At 45.7% G+C, this 23,828-nt stretch overlaps 1 protein-coding gene across 1 annotated transcript; it reads left to right on the top strand.

Moving 5' to 3' along the window:
• The first annotated feature begins 15,620 nt into the window (after positions 1-15,620).
• Positions 15,621-21,160, top strand: RRM2 (ribonucleotide reductase regulatory subunit M2). The gene is made up of 10 exons (XM_075086834.1): positions 15,621-15,821; positions 15,906-15,983; positions 16,248-16,385; positions 16,477-16,593; positions 17,104-17,237; positions 18,324-18,418; positions 19,196-19,329; positions 19,778-19,882; positions 20,018-20,131; positions 20,503-21,160. The coding sequence occupies exons 1-10, from the start codon at positions 15,711-15,713 to the stop codon at positions 20,653-20,655; spliced, it is 1,179 nt and encodes a 392-aa protein (XP_074942935.1). The 5' UTR covers positions 15,621-15,710; the 3' UTR covers positions 20,656-21,160.
• Positions 21,161-23,828: the final 2,668 nt, after the last annotated feature.

Here is a 23,828-nt window from a genome sequence, read left to right as displayed (position 1 = left end):
GTTTCGTTAGTTGACTTTTGAAGACCTATTGAAATTGTACGAAGACCTTTGGGGTCTATGGAAAACATGCAATGAAAACCACTGGTAGTGGGTCTCTGGTCTTAGAGTGAGAAGATCAGGTTTTATTCTTCATTCTGCTGTTGACCTGCTCTGTGACCGAATATATCTTTCTTTCTTTCAGGTACATGCTCTGTGAACAGCACCCGGCAGAGTGGGTCCTGCTGTGCCCAGTGATGACGTGGTGTGAGCTGTGCAGCTCTTAGTCATGCAGTGGTCTGGGAAATGTCCACACCCTGACATTGGTGCCTAGGGGATGCGCGTGTGCTAGACCACGCTGCCCAAAGTACAGGCAGACTATGCCAAGAAACGGGCCCTGTGTCCACTCCTACGTGTCTGAATGGTGGTTCCTCCTCCACCCATCTGAGATTAACTTTCTCATCCCTGGGTTACTCTGTGGTGTGACTGGCATGGAGTCCCCTGCCTCAGCACGGCAGCTGGGTCCTTGGGCTAAGCGATACACTTATAGCCTCAGCCACTGTCTCTGCCTGCTTTTTTGCAGTGTTTCTAGCTCTCCATTGCAAAAGTAAACCGAATGAGGCCATGATCTACTACCTCCTGAGATGGAGAGGTCCTAGACTGAGACTGCAGGTCCATGCTGGGGAACACCATCACATTCCTGCAGTGCTTTGGATGCCTCTGCAGCAGGATTGCTTACAAATCCTGTAATCCATTAACACTGACTGCTTTAATATTGTACTGAAGTTACCTTGATTTTATTAGCTATAAGAATGATGCAATGACTTTTAGAGTGTGGTGCTGTTGCAGGTGTATCCTTAAATTGCCATTTTCAGGCATCAGGGGAACAAAGCCCCTTTTTAATTTGGATTCAGTAACTTTTTATAAGAAGAAGTAAATGTATATCATCTGGAGGGACATGAGAACTTCACAGTGCTTTGATTTGTTACTTAACTACATTGCTTGCTTTGGCTTTTTTGTAGCGTTCAGTTTTCTGTATGAATTTCAGGCATGGCTATTTAGTAGTCTTTATTTTAAACATTTGTAATCATAGTGAAACATCATAGGAACCTACATTGTGCTACAAACACAAGCTGGTATTGAGAGGCATCTTTCTGAAGACTTCTATTGCTTTTCATCTAGCTTTACTTAAAAAATGGGAAAACAAAAGGAAAAGTCGCCTTTTAAAACAGTTGTATGGTGGTTTATTCCTGTTAGTTTCCAATAATGGGTACAGGCATTTGTAAGAAAGTTCTTGCTCTCATTGTGTCTAAATGTGCTTAATTTTCATGTTCTCATAAATGAGCCTTTTAACTCTTACAGTCTTGGGATTTGCATATGCTCCGAGCAAGGGGGATTAAACAGAAGGACTCTTCACAACACGGAGGGTGACTGTGGCAGCGAAGGTCTGCTTTGGGAAGAAGGAGGATAAGATTTCTTCTTTTCATTTTTTTTTTTTAAATTAAGGTTTGTTTTCACAGTGGTGCCTGAAGAACTTCCCATAAAGAGGTTATTTAAGTTTGAAATGAGGCTTCTGTTAGCTTACAAAAGCTTTACCCCAGCTCTTGTTTAACACAGGTTAGACTCAAAAGCAGTCTTTTGAAGACATTTTAAGTGAATAATAATAATCTTGAAAGGACTGTGAGTGGAAGACCTTACACCATCCCCTGGTGAATAAAACACAGCTATTTCATGCTTGAAAAAGACCGGTGAGCTTTTCTGGATTAGAAACGTGTTTTTTCTAGCTCACTGCCTAGAGGCTAATTTGGCTTTAGGTCCAAAAAAAGAAATGAGCAAAACAACTCCAACTTTACCAGTTTTTTTTTCTGTCTAAACCCAACTGTCAGGAGTCTTCTTTTTACAATGCTAAATGTAAATCAACCATAACCGGTTGTACAATGTTATAACAGATTGAACCAGCTTGAGCAAATAGTGAGAAGAAGCTGTCTAAAAAGTTGCTTATAAAATGTCACTGCTGGAAGCCTGTGAAAAGGAGATAACAACAAATAGGGAAACGTTTGTCCAATTTGGTGAAAGAAGTCACTGTTTTCTGTCACCTGAGTATATGGTGATTTTTATGAACATCTCCAAAACAGGCAACATCTAAAATGTGTTACCTTTTGGAGTCAGGAGGTGCAGCCCTCAGTGCTTTCATCTCTGACACTACACAGTTCAAAACACAGATGTAAGTGGAAATTGGCTACTGCTTTAGCCAACATCAGGCACTGAGGGAGGGTGAAACTGGACTGTAACAGTGGTACGTGTCTGGGAAACCCTGTATTTACCACCACCAAGACATGCCACAGATGGCACCCAGGGTGGCTGTTGCCCAGCACTGTCCCTGACACAGAGCTGGATCAGACCCAGGAGCTCAAGAGAAGGGATGGAGAGGGATGCTCAGCTCAGCAGCATCTGCTTTTGCACGGCTCTGCCGTCTCTGCCAGGTCCTGGTCCCCCAGGATTTAATCCCACCAGTTACTGCTTTTGTTCGGTGGTTTGGCTGTGGCCACCCAGTTTTGTAGGCTGTCCCTGCCTCATGCTTCTTGTAACCCCTCAAGGATGCCCTGGCTGGATATAACACTCCCAGGGAGCAGTGACGGTTGCAGCTAAGTCCTTAGTGGGTTTATGGCACTCTTGCCACTTCATGGAGGAAGAAAGGGACAGAGGAAAAGAACATCTCAGGAATACGTGATGGGAGACGTTTCTTTGCTCTTCTGCCCTTAGACACTATCCTGTACAAGGGTTTGGGTTTTTTTTTCCCTGTTGGTTTGAGGTTCTGCTATTGTGAGAGGCTTTTCAAAGAGCCATGAAAACGTTTCACAGCATTTTCTAGAGATGACAACATTCACCTCATTGCCTCTGGAAGCTGGCAATGCTTTGTTCCTAGCTCTCACTTTGACTTGCTGAGCTTTAGCTTGCAGGGGGACTACAAGTCACCTGCTGAAATCTGGGCTTATCCCACAAAATTAGGATCAAAAGCCTCAGCTGACTCTGGAGGCTGAGTAAGAGCTGGTGGAGGGAGGTGTCAATGGCTGTGCTGTGCTTCTCGAGGCCTGGACCATGGTCAAGGCAGGCAGCCAAATGTTTTTTTTGGTGTGACAGCAGGATAGTGGTTACTCTTTACATCATCAGATACTTGTATAAATGCCTGGCTGCTAAATATGTCTGGGTTTGCTGTATTTCTGTTCTGCCTCATCAGAGCAGATGATAGCTGTTCACCTCTCTCTGCAGTAAATGGGAGCAGGGCTGGTTTAGCACTACTGGAAAAGGTAATAAACTTCTCCTGAGCTGTGGTTGCTCCTCCTGTGCTTGCCAGGCAAACTCAATACAGTTTTCTTCCTGATTTAACAAAAATTTGCATGATTTGTAGCTGCAGTCAGTTGGACTGACTTGAAAAATGAAGCAGTTGTGGGCCCTCCAAAGTTATGGACTACATTCCTCATGATCCCTGACTTCCCCTGGAGGTAAGACACTGGAGAAGATGCTGGCTTGATGCATTTTTAGGTGATGCAAATTGAAGATGCCTTTTTTAATGTTGAACCAATTGACAAATAGAGTCTGAGAAGAGACTCAGCAGTGGACTCCTGCCAACTGACGTGAGCCACTCCCCGAAGCCCACCGGTGCATGCTGTGGTGCAGATGTATATCATCAGAGAGCTGCCGCCACTGGCCCAGCCCCAAGCTCTGCTTCCAGGAGCAGGGCAGAGACCTCTGAGCGGCCAAATATCTGGATGAGACAAGCTGATCCCCCTCTAGCATTGCAAGAAAGGACACACTGGACCAACATTGTGCTTTTATTAGTGCTTCTGTACGAAAGCAGTGTGAGCACATTAGGAAAAGGCACGTTTTACTGCTGGCAGCAGTGGAAGCAGGAAATGCTCAGCCAGAAGTTAATCTTTATTTTCCCTAATGACTAGCATTACTGTGGGAGACAAGGGCCTGCCCTTAGCTCTCATTTGACAAGGACCATTCCTCTTGGCTTTTCAACACCTATGTGAATATGCATTTGTTTGGTGGTTAACTAATACCTTGTGATGGCAGGGACCTGGGAAACTGATGATGTCCTTAATTCCTTCTGCTTTCTTCCTGTGGTACATCTTTCCTTGGGCTTTGGGATTATTGGTATATCATATTTACAGGGTATTGAGAGGTGATTTGTAGAAGCAGTGTGATGGGACACATGGGCACGACCAGCACCTTGTTCTCCACACGGCAAGCAAACGGCTTTGAATGTATAAGATATGACTGGGCTCGGCGTGGGTGGTGAGCACTTGTGTTGAGATACAGCATCATGGCAAGCCCAGGGCAGGGGTGGAATGGAGGGCCCCTCACCTTTGGCAGTCCCATGCCCTGAGGTTCTGTCTGACCTCCAGGAGCTGTGAAGGGTGTGCGTCCCCACACTTGCTCCAGCCTCGCTGATGCAGGACCCTCCTCCCTGGTGGTTCAACCCCACAAGGAACTTGCTGAGCTCTGGCTCCCAGGATATTTTATCTATGTTACCAGTTTCTTGCTTTCCTTCACCATCTTATTATCTCCCACATAGCAATAACTGTGAAAACAGGGAATTGCTTGGGAACAAAGCCACCAATCCCAGCTCTGCCTCCCACATGTCACCCTGTCCCATAGCCTCCCCCAGGGCCTGCTGGCAGATGATCTCCTAGGTGCCCTGGCAAGAACCTGTATTGAAGGCTGTGATTTGACTGAGGAAAATAAGGGTTAGGACTGCAAGAAATGACTCCTTAAAACATGGTCAGAAAGAGGAAAACCTTAGCACTGGTCCTCTGTGAAGACACAGGAGACAGGCTGGTCTCGCAGGAGGTGGAAAAGGCAGAGCTGTCAACAAAGGCTTCTGTTCAGTGTCTTACTGTGATCTGAAATATTTCCTTCTCCCCCAGTAGCTGCAGATGTTGTTACCTGTGAAGGAAACAGCCAAGAAACTCCAAACCACCATGTTTTAATAAATATTAGTATTCTGATGTTCCAGAGGGGAGGGAAGGGCTGCCACAAGAGCAGCTATGTAGTGCCTGTTCACAGCTGGTGTGGCTAAAGTAAACTCAATGCAGCTAGCAAGGCTGCAGCTTGCACTCCTTTTGGCCCATCACCCGAGAAAGGGGAGAAGGTGATATGGAGAACAGAAACCTGAGTGTAAGGGCATATGAATTTAACCCAGTGCTTATCTCCATCTCCAGTATTTCCTTTGCAAAGTGTCTTGATAACTGCCACCATGAGATGGGAGGAGTATGTTCTGCTCAGGGCCAGGGTAGCTGCCAGCAGGAGCCTGGGATATTTTAATATTATTTCTAAAAATATGCACCACGGCGCATGAATTTCAGGGAGACCAGAAGAGAGAAGGAGAGGAGCTTTTATAACACTGGTCAAAATGTGTTGGTTTTCTTTTGTCTCTAGGGGATGAAGGATTTTTAATATTTTGCTTTTCCTTGCTCTCTGTGCTATGTAACTGGACACAGGCCTTACAAAACCCTGCCATAGGCCGTGTAAATCTTCACTGGAGCTGTCTGTGTGCGTGCATGCATGTGTGCATTCACCAGCGGTGGTCTGAGGCAGCTGCAAGCAGCCTGCAAAGCCACTGACACTGAGCTCTGGAGAGCTTTCTGGGACAAGCGCTGCCTAAGAGGGGCTTGGAGTGATATACAGAAAACCCACCTCTGGTCCTTGGGACTCAGTGTCCTTGGCAGCAGGGCTCCAGCAGAGATATTCAAGCCTGATGCTGATGTTGGCACAGCTGAAGTTTGCAGGGACACCTGGGGTCTGCAGCATCCTCTCCTGGGTGTCGTGGGGCTGCACAGGGACTGTTTATCTGTCTCCTCCCAGGGCCATGCGTGACCCACCCATCCCCTCGTGGGTAGGCAGCCGTGTCCCAGGCACAAGGGTGCTGTGGAGGTGAGAAGGCAGTGTCTTGGAGCGACTCCCCTTGCTTCCTGGGTGGTCAGAGGCCTGCAAGCTCCCTCTCCCATCCCTGCCCGGTGGGTCCCCACTCCAGAGACAGGCACAGGGGAAACACTTTTCCCACACATGTCCCTGCAGGGGTGCTGGAAACCTCCTGGGGAGGTCTTGCCTCTGTCACAGAATCACAGAATGGTTTGGGTGGGAAGGGACCTTTAAAGATCATCTAGTCCAAGCCCCCTGCCATGGGCAGGGACATTGTCCACTAGATCAAGTTGCTCAGAGCCCCGGCCAACGTGACTTTGAACATCTCCAGGGGTGGAGCATCCACAGCTTCTCTGGGCAACCTGTTCCTGTGCTTCACCACCCTTACCATAAAGAATTTCTTCCTTTTGTCCAATCTAAACCTACCCTCTTTCAGTTTAAAACCATTACCTATTGTCCTGTCACTACAGGACAAGTGCCTCTCTATCTTTCTTATAAGTCCTCTTTAGATATCTGAAAGGCAGCAATATAGTCCCCCTGGAGCCTTCTCTTCTCCAGGCTGAACAACCCCAACTCTCAGCCTTTCCTCATAGGAGAGGTGTTTCAGCCCTCTGTCTTATCACTGCCCTTTCATTTCTGATTTTTTATAGTGTGTCCAGGTGGCTGAGTTTAAAAATGGATGATCTGAACCAGGAGAAACATCTTTTTGCTAAAAGTACAATTGCTGCACATGGTGTCTGGGACCTGGAAGACCAAAATGCCTTCATCCGTGCATCCCCCAAGAAATTACCCTGGACTTCTCAGAGACCTGAGCTGAGACCCAGGGCTGTGAGTGCCGCCTGTTCCCTGTTGCCTTCTGGCAAAGTATCTGATCTCCGTGCTCTGGTCTTTTCTGCTCCTGCTCCCACCCCATGCATGTCTGGTCTGCTAACCCATGTGAAGTCTTGTTCCCCCTCTGGGCAGTGCCCAGAGATTGCCAAGAAGGATTATGGCTTTATTAGACTGGATTACAAAGTCCAAACACCGCAGTTCCTCTGCACCCTCTCTCTTTTCCCCCATGCAGCTTTGCTGCTCTGAGGTCTGTGTCTGTTCCTATTAGCTTTGCAGCCAAACATTTCTAAGGCCTGCAGAGAAGACGTGATAGACAGACTAGTAGCTGTGGAGCAGTCTGTGACCTTAGGAAACCACTTCAAGGCCGGGTGTCATATACCTGTGCCCTCACTGCATGGAGCTGGAGACATCAGGTCTTACAATAAGGGATGTGTACCTGGGATGCCAGGACTATTCCCAGGGAAGGGATGGTGTCATGCATGGGGTATGTGCTGCTTTTCAAAGCTGCTTTTGAGCTGGGATCTGTGATGGCGTGGGAACTGAGGCACTGGGCTCCAGATCTGGGGCAACTTGGGGAAAATGAGGCTGGAAGTGGCTGAGGAAGCCTGGTGCTCAGTGGGACCAGCTCAGACGTGAGCCCCAGGGCCAGGGTGGGGAGGGGGCAGGATCCCAGGGGAAAGAGGGTACAAATTCCCTTGTCATGAGGAATTCATGTAGCAGCACTGGAGAAAAGAGAATATATGGGATTTTAACACCAACACTGAAAAATATGAGAAAAAAAAATAGAGATGGGGACAGCCACAGGGAAGGCAACTATTGCAGAAAATTGTAGAGGAGATGCAGTTCTGTAATGCAGTGCAGGCAAAGAATGATCATATAATGCCTTGCTGTATGCATCTGTAACTGATCTAGGATGCTTACACAGTGGAAGCTTTCCCAAATCCTGCTAGAAAGGAAACACCAGTAGCAATTCAGCTCCAGAAATGTATCTGTTAACAAAACAAAATAAACCCTCTTCTTCCCCAAGGACTGGTGTGGGAAAGGAGAGAGTGGATCTGTTTAAGGGTTTTAGAAAGAAGGGTGTATGGGAAATGCCGTATCCTTTAAAGGAATTATTTGTCTCTCAGCTTCACTGAAAATGCCAGAGGTCACTGAACCCCCAAATGGGAGATGTGGCAATACGTGGTGGAGCAGGTAGAGTGGGTCTCTGTTGGCTAAGATTTGTCTCCTTTTTTTATATTTTTTTCTGTTGAAGTTGCATGACACCAGCTTGTTCTGCTGAAACAACATGTCAGTGATTGATTTATTGATGTTTTCATTGTCAAAACTTTATCTTGAAGATTCCCCCCCCTTTCTTCAGTTGGGTGTGCCAACAGGCACAGCTGAGGGGAACTAAGCTCCTGGCATGTCCTTGAGCTTGCTGTGCAATGAGAAAGCATCTTGATGGATGCCAGACAAAAGGACTAATAACATAATCTGTCCTAATCATTTTACCCTTGGTGAAACTTGCCAGTAACTGCTGAGCAAATCATAATATGACTGAATAAAACCGTCATGTGAGGTCCTGAAATCATGACTGGGAATTGAGGAATCTACTGGTCCGCAGGAGAACTGGTTCAAAGCATAATTACTATTGATGAGAAATACTTCTTTTCTGAAACCCACTTTCTCATTACTGCTCAAAGCTGTAAGAGCTTATGCCTTTTTTACCCCCACTGGTTGATTACAGCAGCACTTGGTCAGGGTGGTTATCAGGTCACTCCTCAGCTTTCTCTCAGTAGCTCTGAATAGGACAGCTTTCTCCAGTGTTGCTCCAAGGCAGGCTTTTGAAGTCTCCAGTCTTCCCTGGGGCTGTCTTCTGAACTGCTCCCACACTGCCAACACCCTTTCATCCCTTTGCTACTGGGACTGGGCACAGGGAGTGGGTTCAGTCTGAAATAATGATAACGCATTTAGATACCCAGACGCAGGTCTGGCTCTCTCATATTGGATTGCTTGACTCAGTTGCCTAAATATGGACGTTGGTGCCATTTGGGAGGCTCCAGTGTGGCTGAGATGTATGGCTAGTGGGGGTGACATAGGCGGTATGAAAGACCTTTAGGGATTAGTTAGGGCAGGCAGGATGCTTTAGGATGTCTTAGTGCCTCAGTGCCTGCACACCCCACCCATGGGAAGACACCTGCCTTTGGGTGGCTGAATCCTGAACTAAGGCCCCTCCCCGGGCTGCCCCATGGATGCTCTCCCACGTGATGCAGGAGGGAAGCAGTGGTGCCTCCATCTAAGATCCCTCTGCCTATGCAGTGGAGGACCTGGTTTGTCCTCTGACCACAGGTTAGCCTGGGCTGCTGATGGAGCTGCTATGTACCATCACCCTGGAGACCCTCTCTGCAGGGGCAATCTAGCCTTTTGTAGGTGTGATCTTCAGTTTTATTCCCTAGTGTGTGATCATGAATTTAGGCTTGTTAACACCAAGGACAGAGTGAGACAGGCCACTTTTAATCTTGTTATTCACCACCCACCACACCTACCACGTGAAAACTTTGCAGACAGTCTCTGGACGCTGAGCTGGTAATGATATGCACCTACAATGACTTTCTAAAGTCTATCAGCTAACCAGTTTTAATCCTGTCAGTGTCACAAAGCAGTAAATCAAATGTGCCCTTATAAAATGAGGGATTTTGCTTGATCAGCGTGACTGTACTGCCATAAGGATAATGGATGCCAATCTTTTTTTGTCCCCTATATACCCATACAGGTCCTTATGTCATTTAATATCACACTTGTGTAACCAGGGTGATGGAATTAACCAACCATGGATGTTGCTATACTCCTTGTACAGCCCTATACAACTGGACATTAAGTCTGGGGACATGGAGTATACAAATCAGTGTATTCATTGATCTGTATTTTAGTCTCTAGGTAATCATTAATGCGAATGAAACAATAGACAATGTGTTTCTGTCAGAAGAGGATGACAAAATGTGGTTTTGTGTAGTGGACTGAGAAAACTGGCCAGGACTGCCAAGATTAAGAACCAAGTAGGTAAAAGGTAAATTCCGGCAGAGGGAGATCGTGACCACTGACTCACGGACCACCGACCCAAGTAATACCACCTACTCAAAAGAGAACAATGGGAAAGGACAACTGAGTCTGCGCAATAATTTACATGTGAATCGAGCAAGTTTGTACCAATCACCAAAGAGAATAATATTGAATATGTATGGATAAAATGAATATGTATATTTTTGGTCTATATAAATCACATGGGAAAGGTGTGTAAGGTATGCATGTTAGGTGGAGCGATCCCCTGTGCATCCGGCGCTGTGAATAAAGAATGCCTGCCTTTTAACACTACATCGGTGTTATGACGTTTATTCTCAATTTTGGTGACAGTTTTTGGCGACCCAGATGGGACTCCACCTGTGAATCTCAACGGATCCGCGGGATCAAGGGACCTCCAGCCAGCACCGAGGGATTCTCGGGGAGAACCTCTGGTCCCTGGACTGAAGAATTCTGAGCTAATCCCGTGGAGAGGTAATAAGGCATTCTTTTAAGGGGGTAATGGAACGTGGGTTTGAGTCCCACCAGCATAAATTTATCCACCTGTGGTTATCCCTTTGAATGCAAGTACAATATAAAACCACTTTTCTGTGTTTTCATGGTCCCCTGAGCCCTGTGGGCACTTGCCTCTGTCTTTCTAACTTCCATTTTACCTCTTTTTTTCCCCAGTTACAATTCCTAGGGTCAATTACTGCCTTGATACGCAGGCATATACCTCTGTCCTCTTTCACTTACTTGAGTGTATTCAGGATATTTCCTTCTGCTGCCTGTTTGTGCACAGGGACCGACCAGGCGAACAGTCCCTTGCACCTTGTCCTAACACCATGGGGTCACTGCTGGACCCCACAATGAAATTTGCCCTGGCAGACCAACAGGACACAGTACGGAAGGAGCCTGCTTTTCCCAGTCCTTTTTTTTTTTTGGCATAACTGCAGTTGAACCCTGACAAATATTGAATCTTCTCAGGCTCTGCAGGGAAGTGTCTGGCGGATGCCACCAGAAAAATGTGCAATGATAAATCTCTCTGTTTTCTCTGCCCTGCTGGAAGAGTGAAGATGTCAAGGGCATCTGGAGCAAAAGAGGGCCAAAATGCTGTACTATTGCAAAGACACGAGGCAGGATCCTTTCTCAGTCCTTTCACACCAGTCTTGATTAGGTGATTTCTTGGGGCGGGGATGGCAGCATACACCAGAAACTCTGGTAGTAGGAGGTGTCCACTTTGTTGAAGATAATCTACGCCTTCCAGGGCAAATAATTTCTCTGCTGGGGGTGAAAAGGTCATTGGGAGCAGGTAGAGCACAGATTGGGCGTACCTAGGACTCAGGACTTCCCTGCAGATGAGTAAGGTTGGGGTGATAACCAAGCTGCCCAACACTAACCCCGTTAAGAAAAATGATTTGCAGTCCTGCCTTTGTCTCCTCAATTACTGACTTTCATGGTTTGATGTTGTTTTTCTTTGCAACCATTCAGAAGTACAGTGTGGTTCCTGGCTGCTTTGCTATGGTGGCAAGCTTGTTTTCTGGAGCAAGAGGGAAAGGGCAGCTCAGACCACTTGGTGTGTGTGGTAGCATTGAGTGAGATGCATCAGAAACACTGCTAGGCAAGAGTCCTGCTCAACATAAACAACATGAGCCTGCCCAGAAACAAGGGACCTGGGGCTGCCTTCCTCACATATGCAGTTTCAGATGAGTAAGTACTGAGGAATGTAACCCTGAGGAAAGTTCACTGAACTATACATCCACAGTAATTGACAGGCTGCTAGAGCAGGAATGACCTGTAATTTTCCATGTGTGGCAAGAGATCAGCCATATTCTCTGTGATCAGAGTACAGGAGCCAAGACCAAAATCAGCTTGAGGCAAGTCAACGGTGGGCCAAAAGTCTTCTGCTGGTGCCATTGCTGCCTTCTGCTGCAGGAAACAAGGTGGTGCTACCAGAAAGGAAGAGTGAAGACCTTCTTGAGCACATGCATGAATGCAATGCCAGGTCTCACTACTCAAGTTCCGCAATGTGCTCATAGATCCTGAGAAAGGCACAAAATCAGTGGTGTCCTTGCGCATTACTGACCACTGATCACCAGCAAGCGGACCTGATTGGAAAGCTTGATTTTTCCAGCTCTTGAAAGCCTGTTATTGCTGGTTCCTCTACCTGGCACTTGTGGGACTGTCTCTGGAGCACTGTGCTCAGCTTCATGAACAGCAAAGAAACACCAAATCCACTTATACCGTTACAACCCCGTATATAGTCATGTATCACCTGCAGACTTTGTCCTGAGAAATGTAAATGGTAGGTAAGGACCCTGAATAGGTGAAAAACATGTTCTTAAAAAATTGAAGACCATGGGATGCTAAGCATGTGAGGACTTTGCTTTTCAACAGCTGCTCATTACCTCCAGAGAGGCTGGTCATCAGGTAAGTGGGATGCTAATGACAGGGCGCTCAGCCCTGCAAATTAATGGGCTGCATTGGCAAATGTAATACCCAGCTGTAATCATGCTAATAAAGATTTTTGCTTTGTTCTGCTCTAGATTTCTCAGTGAAACAGTCCGTTAAAGTGTCTTGGCTCAACAGGCAGAGCCCTGCAGCTCAGTTTTTGTGGAGTCCTCCCTTGAGTTATAAACCCTGCAGTGAGTGGAGGTGGTTACCTCTAAACAGGGAGGCAAACTGTTTGGGCAAATTTTTCATTGAAACTGTTGAAGTTTTGGTCTAGTCCTTACAGCTCGGATTGGCTCTGGGGAAATGTGGATCATCCTTTTCCTCAGCACAGCTGGGTGAGCATGCAAGGAAATGTTGAGGGCTACCTCCAGACATGTTGGAGAAAGCGGTGGCCATTGAGACCACTGCTTGTCACCTCGGCAGTATTAGCTGATGGCCTCCTCCTGCTCACCTACCCTGTCTCAGCTTATATTTAGAGTATTTAGATTTCTTTTTGCTGCATGTGAAACTCAGGCTTTGGGATTTCCAGGCCCTAGCAGAGATCCTCCAGCATGATGCGTTATACAAATACCAACCCTGCCACACTGAGCAACAGGTGAGGGTTTTTGGTTTTTGCACTAATGAATGTGGCTGGATGAGGCCATACAAACAAACCACCTTCCTCAAATCAGGGAAAATGGTCAGCAAATGCTGTGTCCTTAGTTAGTGACACGTCAACCCATGACACCCATGAAGTTATCGTTACCAGCTTCCATCAGTTACTAGCCACTGCAGTGGTGAGAGGCTGTCAGCAACCTGGAGTCACTATCTGGTCTGCATTAAAATGGAAGATAACCAGTCCTCTGAGCAAAGAAAACCCTACCCTGAGCGTTACCCAATGCCACCAGGTAGGTCAGCTGAGAGCCAAGGCAATACCCATCATGATGAAGCAGACATGTGATGGGGATGTGAGGTTGGTAAGCTATGCGTAGTGGGAAAGGGCTTTGCGGTGCTGGCCCTGAGGGAACCACATCAGCAGTAACTGAAGCAGAGGCTGCGGCTGAGCTCCACCTGCAGCCAATGAGACATACCAGGGTGCTGGGGTCAATCCTCTGGCTGAGACCCCAGGGTGTGCAGTCTGGAGTGGGACCTGTGTGAACGGCATGGTTACACAACACCCCACACCTGCCTCACCCAGCTGCCTCGGGCTGCTCTTACTTCCACGTTTCTGAGTGTCTAAATTCCTGTAAATAAAGAAGGCATGAAACTAATTAGAGTTTTGGGATCTTTTTTTTTTAAACACACAGTGCCCCACTTTGGTCCAGAAGTCAGAAGAACAGAGCATCCTTTAAAAGAGAGGGCACAAGCCAGTTGACATCCCTTGGTGCAATGCTGAGTGCTGGTGCTGCAAAGCACTGCAAAGGTGCCTTGAACCTGGCTCTGGCAAAGGAGATGGCTTGAAAACGCTCATCCCAAAATGCAGTTGCATAAACTTTGGGGATGTGCCTTGAAGAACAAATGTAATTGGGATAAACTGATATATTGAGAAAACTCAGTGTGAATACTCATTCCAAAACACGATTTTGCTGCAGCTACAGCAATGCTGAGGTGCAACCTGCTTCCTTGCAGTCTCTCTCTGTGCTGGATGCTTTCTCTCCCTGCAGAGCCATTGTCCCTGGGGCAGGACTTTGATCCCCTGCCACAGGCTTCCAAGAAGAGTGGCTGAGCTGCAGCGATAGCACAGACTATTGCATCATGACAGCCCTTGGCAGCAATCCAGGGCTTGTGGGGCTGGTGGCTTTGGGGTCCTTTACTGGGTTGGGAGGGTAAATGAGTTTGGCTGGGGTGGGGAGGGTGCTGTTGTAGCTCTCTGCTAGACCTCCCAGCAGCTGGTGGGAGATAGTAGGGCACTATGTGGGTGCTGCCAAGGCTTTTGGGAGCTGCATGCCACTCCTGCCCCTGGGACCCGCATTCCTGATGCAGAGCAGGAGAATGTCCACGTCTGTCCAGGCTGCCCGCTAGGATGGAGTTTTGCAGTGCTCACTCTCCTGGGATGGAGATATATATTTAAATTTGTATACTGGGATGTATATTTAGCCCAGAAGATCCCACAGAACATCTCCTGGGCGGATGCCTGCATCAGCCTGATGTCCTAAATAGGGCCAATAAATACCAGAAGCCTAATGTGTCTGCTGGCCATTTCTGATATATCCTGGCTGAGGAGAGCTCAGACCCAGATTTGTGACCTTGGCACTGACCTACTGAAATGAATGATCAACTTGAATTTACAGTGTCAGAAGGTGATGCCAGATGGGAGTACTCTTGTTTTTCTTCCCAATCTACTCATTACAGTAGTCAATTTAACTAAGTATTATTATACAACTAAAAGGACCGTATTGACTCCCCTGAGGGGTGGGTCTCCTGCTGCCCTCCTGCCCTGCCTGCTTCTCTTCCAGCCAAGCACAGTGCAGTTGCTGGGCCATGTAATGCATCCTCCCGGTTCCCAGGAGCACATGCTTGGATGACAGTGACCACTTAGTGTCATTCAAGGACATTGTGCAGGAGAGCTTCCAAGTCTCCTTAAGCTCCTGGTTTCATTAAAACTGCTTCAGGGAAAACATTTTGGTTGACAGGAGCAGAATCATTGTGGAGTTTGGATGAGGGAAACAATGCTGTTGAAATAAAGGCTATTTAATTAATATAAAATAAATGATGACTTTTAAGAGAAGATTAATATTCACCTTTTCTTCATACCTGTGCTGACCCTTTCTTGTGCTATTTATTTAGAATGTGTGGAACCAGGTGGCACACAGAGCCAGTTTCTCCAGGAAGCCAATCTGTCTCCAAATGCTGGGAAGTGAAATCTGTCTCCAAAGGCAGGAATCGATGTTGAAAGTGAAAATGAATTGGTAGGTAGGAGGGACCAGAAAAGGGTGCAAGACGGGGTTGAGGGCAACATGGCATTTCCAGATCTCTACCTTAAACCCAGATTATGGACATTCCCATATTTGGAAACAAGTTTTCTGCCTTCCTATTGCATCCCAAATCTCTTAAAACCAGGTATAATATGTAGGGCCAACAGCTAAGCCTCTCTTTACAGGAAACCGCGCGTGCCGCAAGCGACCAAAGCTGCATTTGCGTTTTCTCCCGCACCTTTCCCCGCCGCCGGGCTGCGCAGCGCTGCTCAGCCCCACAGCGAATTCCGCGCCACTCCGCGAGACCTCCGCCCTTCCCCGCCTTTTCCCGCGCTCCGCCAGCGCCAAAGCAAAGGCCGGGCCTTACCCTCCCGCCGCCACCGCCACAATGGCAGGCGGGGCCCCGGCCGGCGCGCCAGCCAATGGAAGCGCGGGGGCGGGCGGCGGCCGGCGCGACTCGGGCTGTGAGTGGTCGGCCGGGCGTTCTGGCGCCAAGTTCGAAGGGAATATAAAGGGGCGGCGCGGAGCCCGGCGCTCCCGCCGCTCGGAGCCGATCGTCTCGTTCCTGTCCTTGTCGCCGCCATCGCTATGCTGTCCGCCCGCACCCCGCTTGCCGCCCGCCACGACCAGCCCCGCCTGTCGCCCCATAAGACACTGTCGCCCATGAAGAGCCTGGCGCTGAGCGACAAGGAGAACACGGTGAGCGCCCGCCGTCCGTCCCTCCTTCCCGCTCCCCGGCCGGGAGCGTTGCAGCGCTCTCACCCTGCCCCTCTCTCTCCGCAGCCCCCCGCGCTCAGCAGCGCCCGCGTCCTGGCCAACAAGGCGGCCCGCAAGATCTTCCAGGAGGGCGACGGGAAGCCGGTGAGTGCGGACACCCGGGCGCCGCGGCCGCCCTTCTCCCCTTCCCCGGCGGCTCCGGTAACCCCCGCTCCTCTGTCCTCTCCCCCACGGGCGGCCGCTCCTTTCGCCCCCCGTGGCCGCTCGCCCCCGCCGGGTGCTGCCCCCGCGCCCCCCTCCCTTTCCCTCCCTTCCCCTTCCTTCCCCTCCCTTCCCCCTCAGCTTCCCGCCAAAGCCCGGCCCCGCCGCTGAGGCGAGCCCAGCCCGAGCCGCTCTCCGCCGCTCCAGGTGCCGCGGGGCGCCGAGGAAGAGGAGGAGCCGCTGTTGCAGGACAACCCCCGCCGCTTCGTCATCTTCCCCATCCAGTACCACGACATCTGGCAGATGTACAAGAAGGCCGAGGCCTCCTTCTGGACGGCGGAGGAGGTGAGGGGGCGGGCGGGCCCGGGGCTCTAGTACCGGCCTCCTACCTGAAGCTACCGACTCTATTTCACCGCTTCCTCTGCTAATCTTTCAGGTGGACCTTTCCAAAGACATCCGGCACTGGGAGTCCCTGAAGCCTGATGAGAAGTACTTCATTTCACACATCCTTGCCTTCTTTGCTGCTAGCGATGGCATCGTCAACGAAAACTTGGTAAGTGCGTAGAAACAGTCCTGACAAAAGCATCGCTTTGTGAAGGTAACCAGATATCTACACGTTTGATGTGCTTGCTGGCTTGTTTGCTACACCACATAGTGTAACAGCATTGCAGCATGTAGTGCTGTCTTATGCTAATTAGCAAAGGGGGGATGCTTTTGTAATCCTTAAGTTCCTCTGCTCCCCGTGGGGCACTGAGCATTGCCTTACAGTAACGCTTGGCAGGTTCAGAGCCCTTGTTTTGCTTCTTCCCTCTCAGTGCTTTTCTGTCTAATGGGAGGTAAGTAAAACTAAGAAGTTTTCCCATCTCTTTCGGGGCCAAAGAAATAGCTGACAACTTGGACCTATGAAGGGCTACTGCTCTTCATACTGCTGTTCAATAATCCACTCCTCTGGAATTAATCTGAAGAAGATTCTGTAGGCTGAGTCAGAGCTGTTAGACAACATCAATGTCTCCTAACCTCCAACTTACAAATACTTTTGCAAATACTCATTTATTTCCTCTAGGTGGAGCGGTTCAGTCAAGAAGTACAAATCACAGAGGCTCGTTGTTTCTATGGCTTCCAGATTGCCATGGAAAATATACATTCAGAAATGTACAGTCTTCTCATTGACACCTACATTAAAGATTCTAAAGAGAGGTTTGTATTGTTTGATGAAAGGTTCAAAACTTTAAGTGCTGAGATTTAAATGATGCATATCAGGCATTCTCTGACTTTAAGGCTAACTTTGGGATTTAAACTAGATTTATTTGAAATGCCACTGCTGCTTAGGAGCAGCTTTGCTTCAGGATATCTTTGTCCTCTGAAGTGTATGAGCAAGAACTTTGCTTAGATTGAGTGAAACTGAAACCACTTAATACTGAAATAAAGGAATGAAACTATGCAAAAGAGTGGGCAGTCAAATAAAGGGAGTATAGTAAGTTATAGTAAATGCCCATATGGAGGACCCCTGTACCAAGTAGAAAACTATGTAGAAAGTTTCTCTGAGAATGTCACTTTTATTAAGATGTAATCTCTAAAACCCAGTGCACTTAGTTAACAGCATTTTTACATAGCGTGTGCTGCCCTTACTCTTGACTATTTTGCTTTTGGGGGGAGGGAGGGAAGCATCGTGCACTTGCTGAAAAGTGGCGTTTGGCCTTGATTAAAAATAAGGCCAAAGTGTAAAATTCTGATAAGTCAATTCAAGAATGGTATCTTAAAACTAAACGCAGGGCTTTGAGCAGCCCAGATTCTAGTGTTTTGTCAGACCAATACCCTGTTGAGCAAGATGCCATGCGGTATTGCAATGCTATTTGCAGCCTAGATGTATTTAATTGCTGCTACTTTGTAGAAACCTGACAGTGTCACTTCTACTCCGAGATGTTTGCTTCCGGAAGTGTTTGAGGAAGAACTGCTTACATGAGAGCTCTGGTGCCTTGCCACTAGAAAGTGGAGGCTGGCTGATCTGTAGTTTTGAAGGTTTTGTTCAAGTACAATATGATGAAACAGTATCGCCTTGATATTGTAATGGGAATTCATGTGAACTGGTGTTGATGTGACAGGTGATTAAAAGGTTGATGGGTACAAATACAGCTAGACTGCTGAAAAATAAGATAGGGAAGGAGACAATTATCAGGGTGAAGATGCAGAGCACTTGTAAGCAAACAGGATCATCTATGGCAGAGAATGCTTATTGTACTAGTTGTGCTGATGTCTGATCCTAATGAGTTTTATCCTTCTCAGGGAGTTTCTTTTTAATGCTATTGAAACATTACCATGTGTTAAGAAGAAGGCTGACTGGGCCATGCGCTGGATTGGGGACAAGAAAGCAACATATGGTGAGTATGTCTATTGGAAGTAAAGTTAAATTACTTCCCTAAAGATGGAGGAACCACCATTTTTCCAGACCTCACAGTTCACAGGATTATTGTTGTCACACGGAAAGTACATGCTCTCTGAAATAAGATACTGGTATAATTCTGGAGATGAAGAAAATAATTTTAATCTTGCAAATGAGCTACTGACACGAATCTTGGTATAATTGCTGGCATTTTGAATAATGGTAGCTCATGTGGCAATCTTCATATGTCTAGCTATATGACCAAATTATAAACTGCTGTCATGTGCACAGAACCGTACTGGCCATCTGTCTCCAGCAGACGTGTACAGTTGGAGTCTGTAGCTCCTCTGCCTCACTGATTCTCAATGTCTTCTTTCAAAGGTAAAGTGAGATCGTACAGATCACTATTCATGGCCAAAGTTCCTTACTTAATCAAAGATGAGCAGACACTGACTTAAATCAGCTGCTAAAATGACTGCTCTTTTTTAGTGTGCAATCTTTGAAAGAGGATGGTAGTAATTGTTAACCTCAGGGAAGGAGCCTTTGCTTCAGCTACCTAGTAGCTACTCTAGGTTGTACTTCCTCTCATGTTTAAAAGTGTCACTTAAAGACCAGAAGCCTTTACTGTAATAGTTTATAAGGACAGGCTATAGCACACTTTAGCAAAAACTTTCATTCTCCTTGGAGGATGCAGTTCACTGGTCTATTTGCAATTTCTGATTATTAATCCTGTTAAGTTTTCTGTGTGATATTACTATCAATTTTCTCTTAACAGGAGAACGTGTTGTAGCTTTTGCAGCAGTGGAAGGAATTTTCTTTTCTGGCTCTTTTGCATCAATTTTTTGGCTGAAGAAAAGAGGATTAATGCCTGGACTCACTTTTTCTAATGAACTTATCAGTAGAGATGAGGTATGAATCAAATTCTAGCAGTTAAGATGATAACGTGCCAAAGTAGCTCAAAGTAATGATATTCAGTTGGAGCCTATATTTTGAAAGAGGAGTATGTTTAGAAACAGGCAGTCTATAAAGCTCACTAAAGTGTGTAAACATGTGTCATTGTAGATCTTACAGCAGAGAATAAATGAGCTTAGCATTTTACTTCCTCTAAAGTAGTTTAAGGGTTCTCACCAACTCTTGTACTCAATACACCTTGCCGTTTGGAGCAAGTAGAGCCTGGTACTGGCTGAACTTGCTCCTTCTGCCTCCTTCTGGTTAGGCAGAAAGCTGTCTGTAGCTAATGCTAAATTATGTGGCAAGTCCAAAGGTGGTGCTTAGATACTGGGCTTATTCTGTGCTCCTGATTTGAGTGGTTTTTTAAAACCTGTTCCTGAAATAATGTTCTGAAACTTACTTCCAGGGCTTGCACTGTGATTTTGCCTGCCTCATGTTCAAGCATTTGGTACACAAACCATCAGAGGAGAGAGTAAAAGAAATCATCATGAATGCTGTTCTCATAGAACAGGTAATTGTCTGCTCCTTGTTTAGGAACTTGATCGCAATTAAGCACAAAGCTGGGGAGCTGTTGGGTATAAAATTAACCTAAACGATACAGAGCGAATACAAGTTTCTGTACATAAAGTGCTTCTGTTATCTGCAGGAATTCTTGACGGAGGCACTGCCTGTAAATCTGATTGGCATGAACTGCACTTTAATGAAACAGTACATAGAGTTTGTAGCAGACCGGCTTATGTTGGAACTGGGATTTAAAAAGGTAAGGCTCTAATAGGCTGAATCCTTCATGGGGAAAAGATAATATTAAGTTTAATTTCCTCCAGAAACCCAAATCCTAAAATGGCTTGCAGCAATATTGGTGTAACTTGTAAAACCGTTTAGCAGTCCTGCTGCTAGATTCTATTTGGAGACCCACAGAAGGAAAAGCAAAAGGATGCTATGGAAAAACAGCTATATGAGAGTTGCTGTGCTTCTGTCTACTGCAGCTAAAAAGACAAGAGTAAATACAGTAGAGAAGGCTTGGGGCAGACATTTTTGTTCACTACATAGTAAGCCTGCTGCTCTCTAATGCTCTCATGTATTCAAGATGTGAGCACCTGTAGTGACTATAGAATTGCCTTTGCATTTCAGATATACAAAGCAGAGAATCCTTTTGACTTCATGGAAAACATCTCTCTGGAAGGCAAGACCAATTTCTTTGAGAAGCGAGTAGGTGAATATCAGAGGATGGGAGTCATGTCGAAGCCCACAGACAACTCTTTCACCCTGGATGCGGAATTTTAAATGAACTGAGACCATATAAGTTAGTGTGTATGCTCCCCTGTTTACAGGGAAACATTAAGTATATTGAGTCACGGTGTGACTTGATTCCTGTACTAAAATCCCACTCTTAAAGTGTGATGATATTGGTACGCTTCAGGAAGCTAGTGTAGTTCCAGCAGTAAAATCCCTTTTTATTAGACTTTGCCAATGGTGTTAATTCATAGAATGTTTAGAAGTATCTCTTACAACATGCTACTCCATTTTGTGAAAGATACAGGCACCTTCCTTCTGCAAGATGGCAGGTTATGGGCAGTGACCACTAGCTTCTGCTGTTCTCCCCATCAACAAAGGAGCAGTTCAGAAATTCGAGTCTTAAATTCGCTGAATACTCTGCAGAAAACTCTGGAGGCGACTACATGACCTCACTGCTTTAGCAGGTTTTAAGTTTACCTTATATACTATTGTTTTTATAGTTTGTACATAAACCTGGCACTTTATTTTAAAATAAAGAACTGTCTTGTAATACTCGACAATGGTAAAATAGAAGTCTAAATCTGTAGACTTTTGCAACCTAACATTTCATGACTTGTGATTCTTTCCCGGTATGTAACTTCAAACTGGTACTACAAATCAAACTACACTGATTTTGAAATCTATTGAAGAACAGGAAGACACTTAATATGGAAGGTGAAGAACTCAGTAAGTTGGATATTCTGGGTATTGAAAAACAACATCCAGCTGGCTTCTGGACTTAATTGCTTTTTTAATATATGGGAAAAGTATTTCATGTAATAGTAATGATGAGCTGGTTGGATTCAGTGTTGTACTGGCTTCAGCGCGCCAGTGGGCAAAGCCGTGTGTTATTTTCCTTCTGAATTGAAGACTTTCTGTGGAAATGCAGTTGGTAGATGTCGAAGGAAATTGTTAGGCTCAGCTCTGACTTTGAGATCGACTGCATTAAATGGATGGTGTTTGAGGGTAAACTAAGCTAGTTCAGGCTGGAACAGTATTCTTGGCACCATGCAGTTAAGCTTTGGTTTTAATACACAACTAGTGAAAATGAAGTAGGTGCTACAACATTGTTTCTCCACACTAAACACGGAGCGACAGGAATGTGAGTATGCTTAATACAACTTTGGTAAGGGCATGTGGTCTGTGAAGGAGTTCCCTATGGGCCACAGCTCCTGCAGATGATCTGCAGTGAGATAAAATAATGATGGGATAGACTGAAATTTGGTACTACCTTGATGCATGAAAAGGTGTTTATTCTGTGATCTAATCTAACACCTAACTAACAAGGACTGTCCTGCAAGTCTGCCTTTCTTCAAGTGTAGTTGGTATGGAAAATAAACTTTACAGAACTCAAAGCATTTCTTTGAAATGAAAGAATCCTGGAGCTTGCTTCTCTCTGCTAAAGTGTGCCCTCTTTTGAAGTATAGTATATATGGTGCTTTTTTGAGAGATGCTGCCTTGGTATAAAATTAACTGACTTGCTCCTTTGCTCTTGATTGCACTGAAGGTGATGGGGTGTGACTGTTCTTCCCCATGGCCTGTGAAATTAGTAGGCTGTGCATGTTTCCAAGGCTATCCTAGGGAGGAAAGCCATAAATAATTAAAAAAACCGAAGCCCCGAAGTCTAGAATTTGAAGTCTTGTAAGACTGTAAACAGATGGCTCTCTAATGCCCCTACAGCAGCACCGATGTTGGTAACAGGTCAGTGATTGCATTGGTCTGAGAAGAATATTGTAGGAACTGGAATAGGGACATGTTAAGTCAGATAGCTGAACACATCATTTTGAAGCACTGAGTCTTAATGCTTGTTTTTAAAGTTAGGCAGGTTTCTGGCTAAATATCAGCATTTTGTTCTCAGCAAATTGGGCTTTGCACTTTTTCTCGGCTTCTCTTAGCTGCCAAATCTTTGAGCAAATTAAGTCTGATACAAAGCCTTAGAACTCGTGGTGTATGGCTGTATTTAGAGCATAAATGAGACGGCAACAGTGTACTGAGATCAGTTTGGACCTAAGTGTAATTTAGCAACATTCAATTTGTATTTAAATCTGTTAATTTATGTATTTTAGTAATGTAGAAAAAGGGTAAGATTTCTCTAATCTATGAGTTGGGTCTAGCTATATTATAGCTATCTCTTCCCACTTGATTCTTAGTGTGTGCCAAGGATCAATATGTGGAAATGATTGGGGTAGAAAGCTTTAATTTGTTATCTTGAATCCTGGGACATATGAACTGGAACCGTATTTTCAACATAATATAGAAGGACTACTTGGAATTAATATGTGATGGCCAAATAATTATTTGCAACGGCAGGTAGGAAGAATGTCCCTTTTAGCCAAGCATTGCTCTTATAGGGTAATAGATATTGTAGATGTGATGCATTAGAGAGATTAGATAGGAATTACAAGTGAGTCAAGAGAATAAGACTTACTGTGGCTGGTATTAATCTTATCCTGGTGCCACTGCTGTCTAAATGCCTACTTAGTTTTGGTTTATGTACTTGCTCTAATGCAAATCAATTTCATGTATAGTCTGGAGAAAAGCTATACATCTGGTCCTGCCTATTTTGGTTCTCAATTCTCACAAAGATTTAAAAGTCTTGCTGTTGCTTAATTTGCATAGATCATGTCCAAGTCTTGATAAAATACTTATTTACTGAAAACGGATTACTTTCCAATTTGACTGAGATGCCAGTAGTTCTGACACTTGGTCCTCTTTAGTACTGAGACAACAATATTTTATTTCTGTCCAAAAAATAAGCTAATACTCAAAGATAAGTTTCAGTAAAATTTAACTGACCTTTTGGAATATCTTTTGGAATGGAGTTTGGAGAACCAGGAGAGAGATGAAGCAAAGTGGTGAAAATGCTGACTTTTTTATCCATGTATGAATCAGAACAGCTGTCTAGTAGGTTCTAGCACAGTAATTGCCACAAGTGAAATGTGATTAGGCTAGTAGAGGAAGAAAAATACTGAGGGATAAGTAAAACCGGGTATAGTTGGTGGTGCAATACTCTGATATGTTTTTAATTTATGCAGAACCGATTGATCCCTAGCTATCCCCTGTGTTTTGTGTTGCTGTTAAAATTAACAGATTTTAATAGCAGCAGGTAATATGGAAGAACAGTAACCTCAAGGATAGATGCTTTTATTTATTTCCTTCTGTAATTTGTTAGAAAAAAAATA

Source organism: Phalacrocorax aristotelis, chromosome 3 (assembly GCF_949628215.1).
Source record: "Phalacrocorax aristotelis chromosome 3, bGulAri2.1, whole genome shotgun sequence".
Taxonomy (NCBI): Eukaryota; Metazoa; Chordata; class Aves; order Suliformes; family Phalacrocoracidae; genus Phalacrocorax; species Phalacrocorax aristotelis.
This window is presented reverse-complemented; position numbering and strand designations above follow the sequence as displayed.

Excerpts from the sequence above, each read along its gene's own strand:
- RRM2 (XM_075086834.1), top strand. The coding sequence starts at position 15,711 with ATGCTGTCCGCCCGCACCCCGCTTGCCGCCCGCCACGACCAGCCCCGC. Across the intron at positions 16,386-16,476 it reads CCTTCTGGACGGCGGAGGAG|GTGGACCTTTCCAAAGACAT; the intron begins GTGAGGGGGCGG and ends CTAATCTTTCAG. Across the intron at positions 20,132-20,502 it reads TGGAACTGGGATTTAAAAAG|ATATACAAAGCAGAGAATCC; the intron begins GTAAGGCTCTAA and ends TTTGCATTTCAG.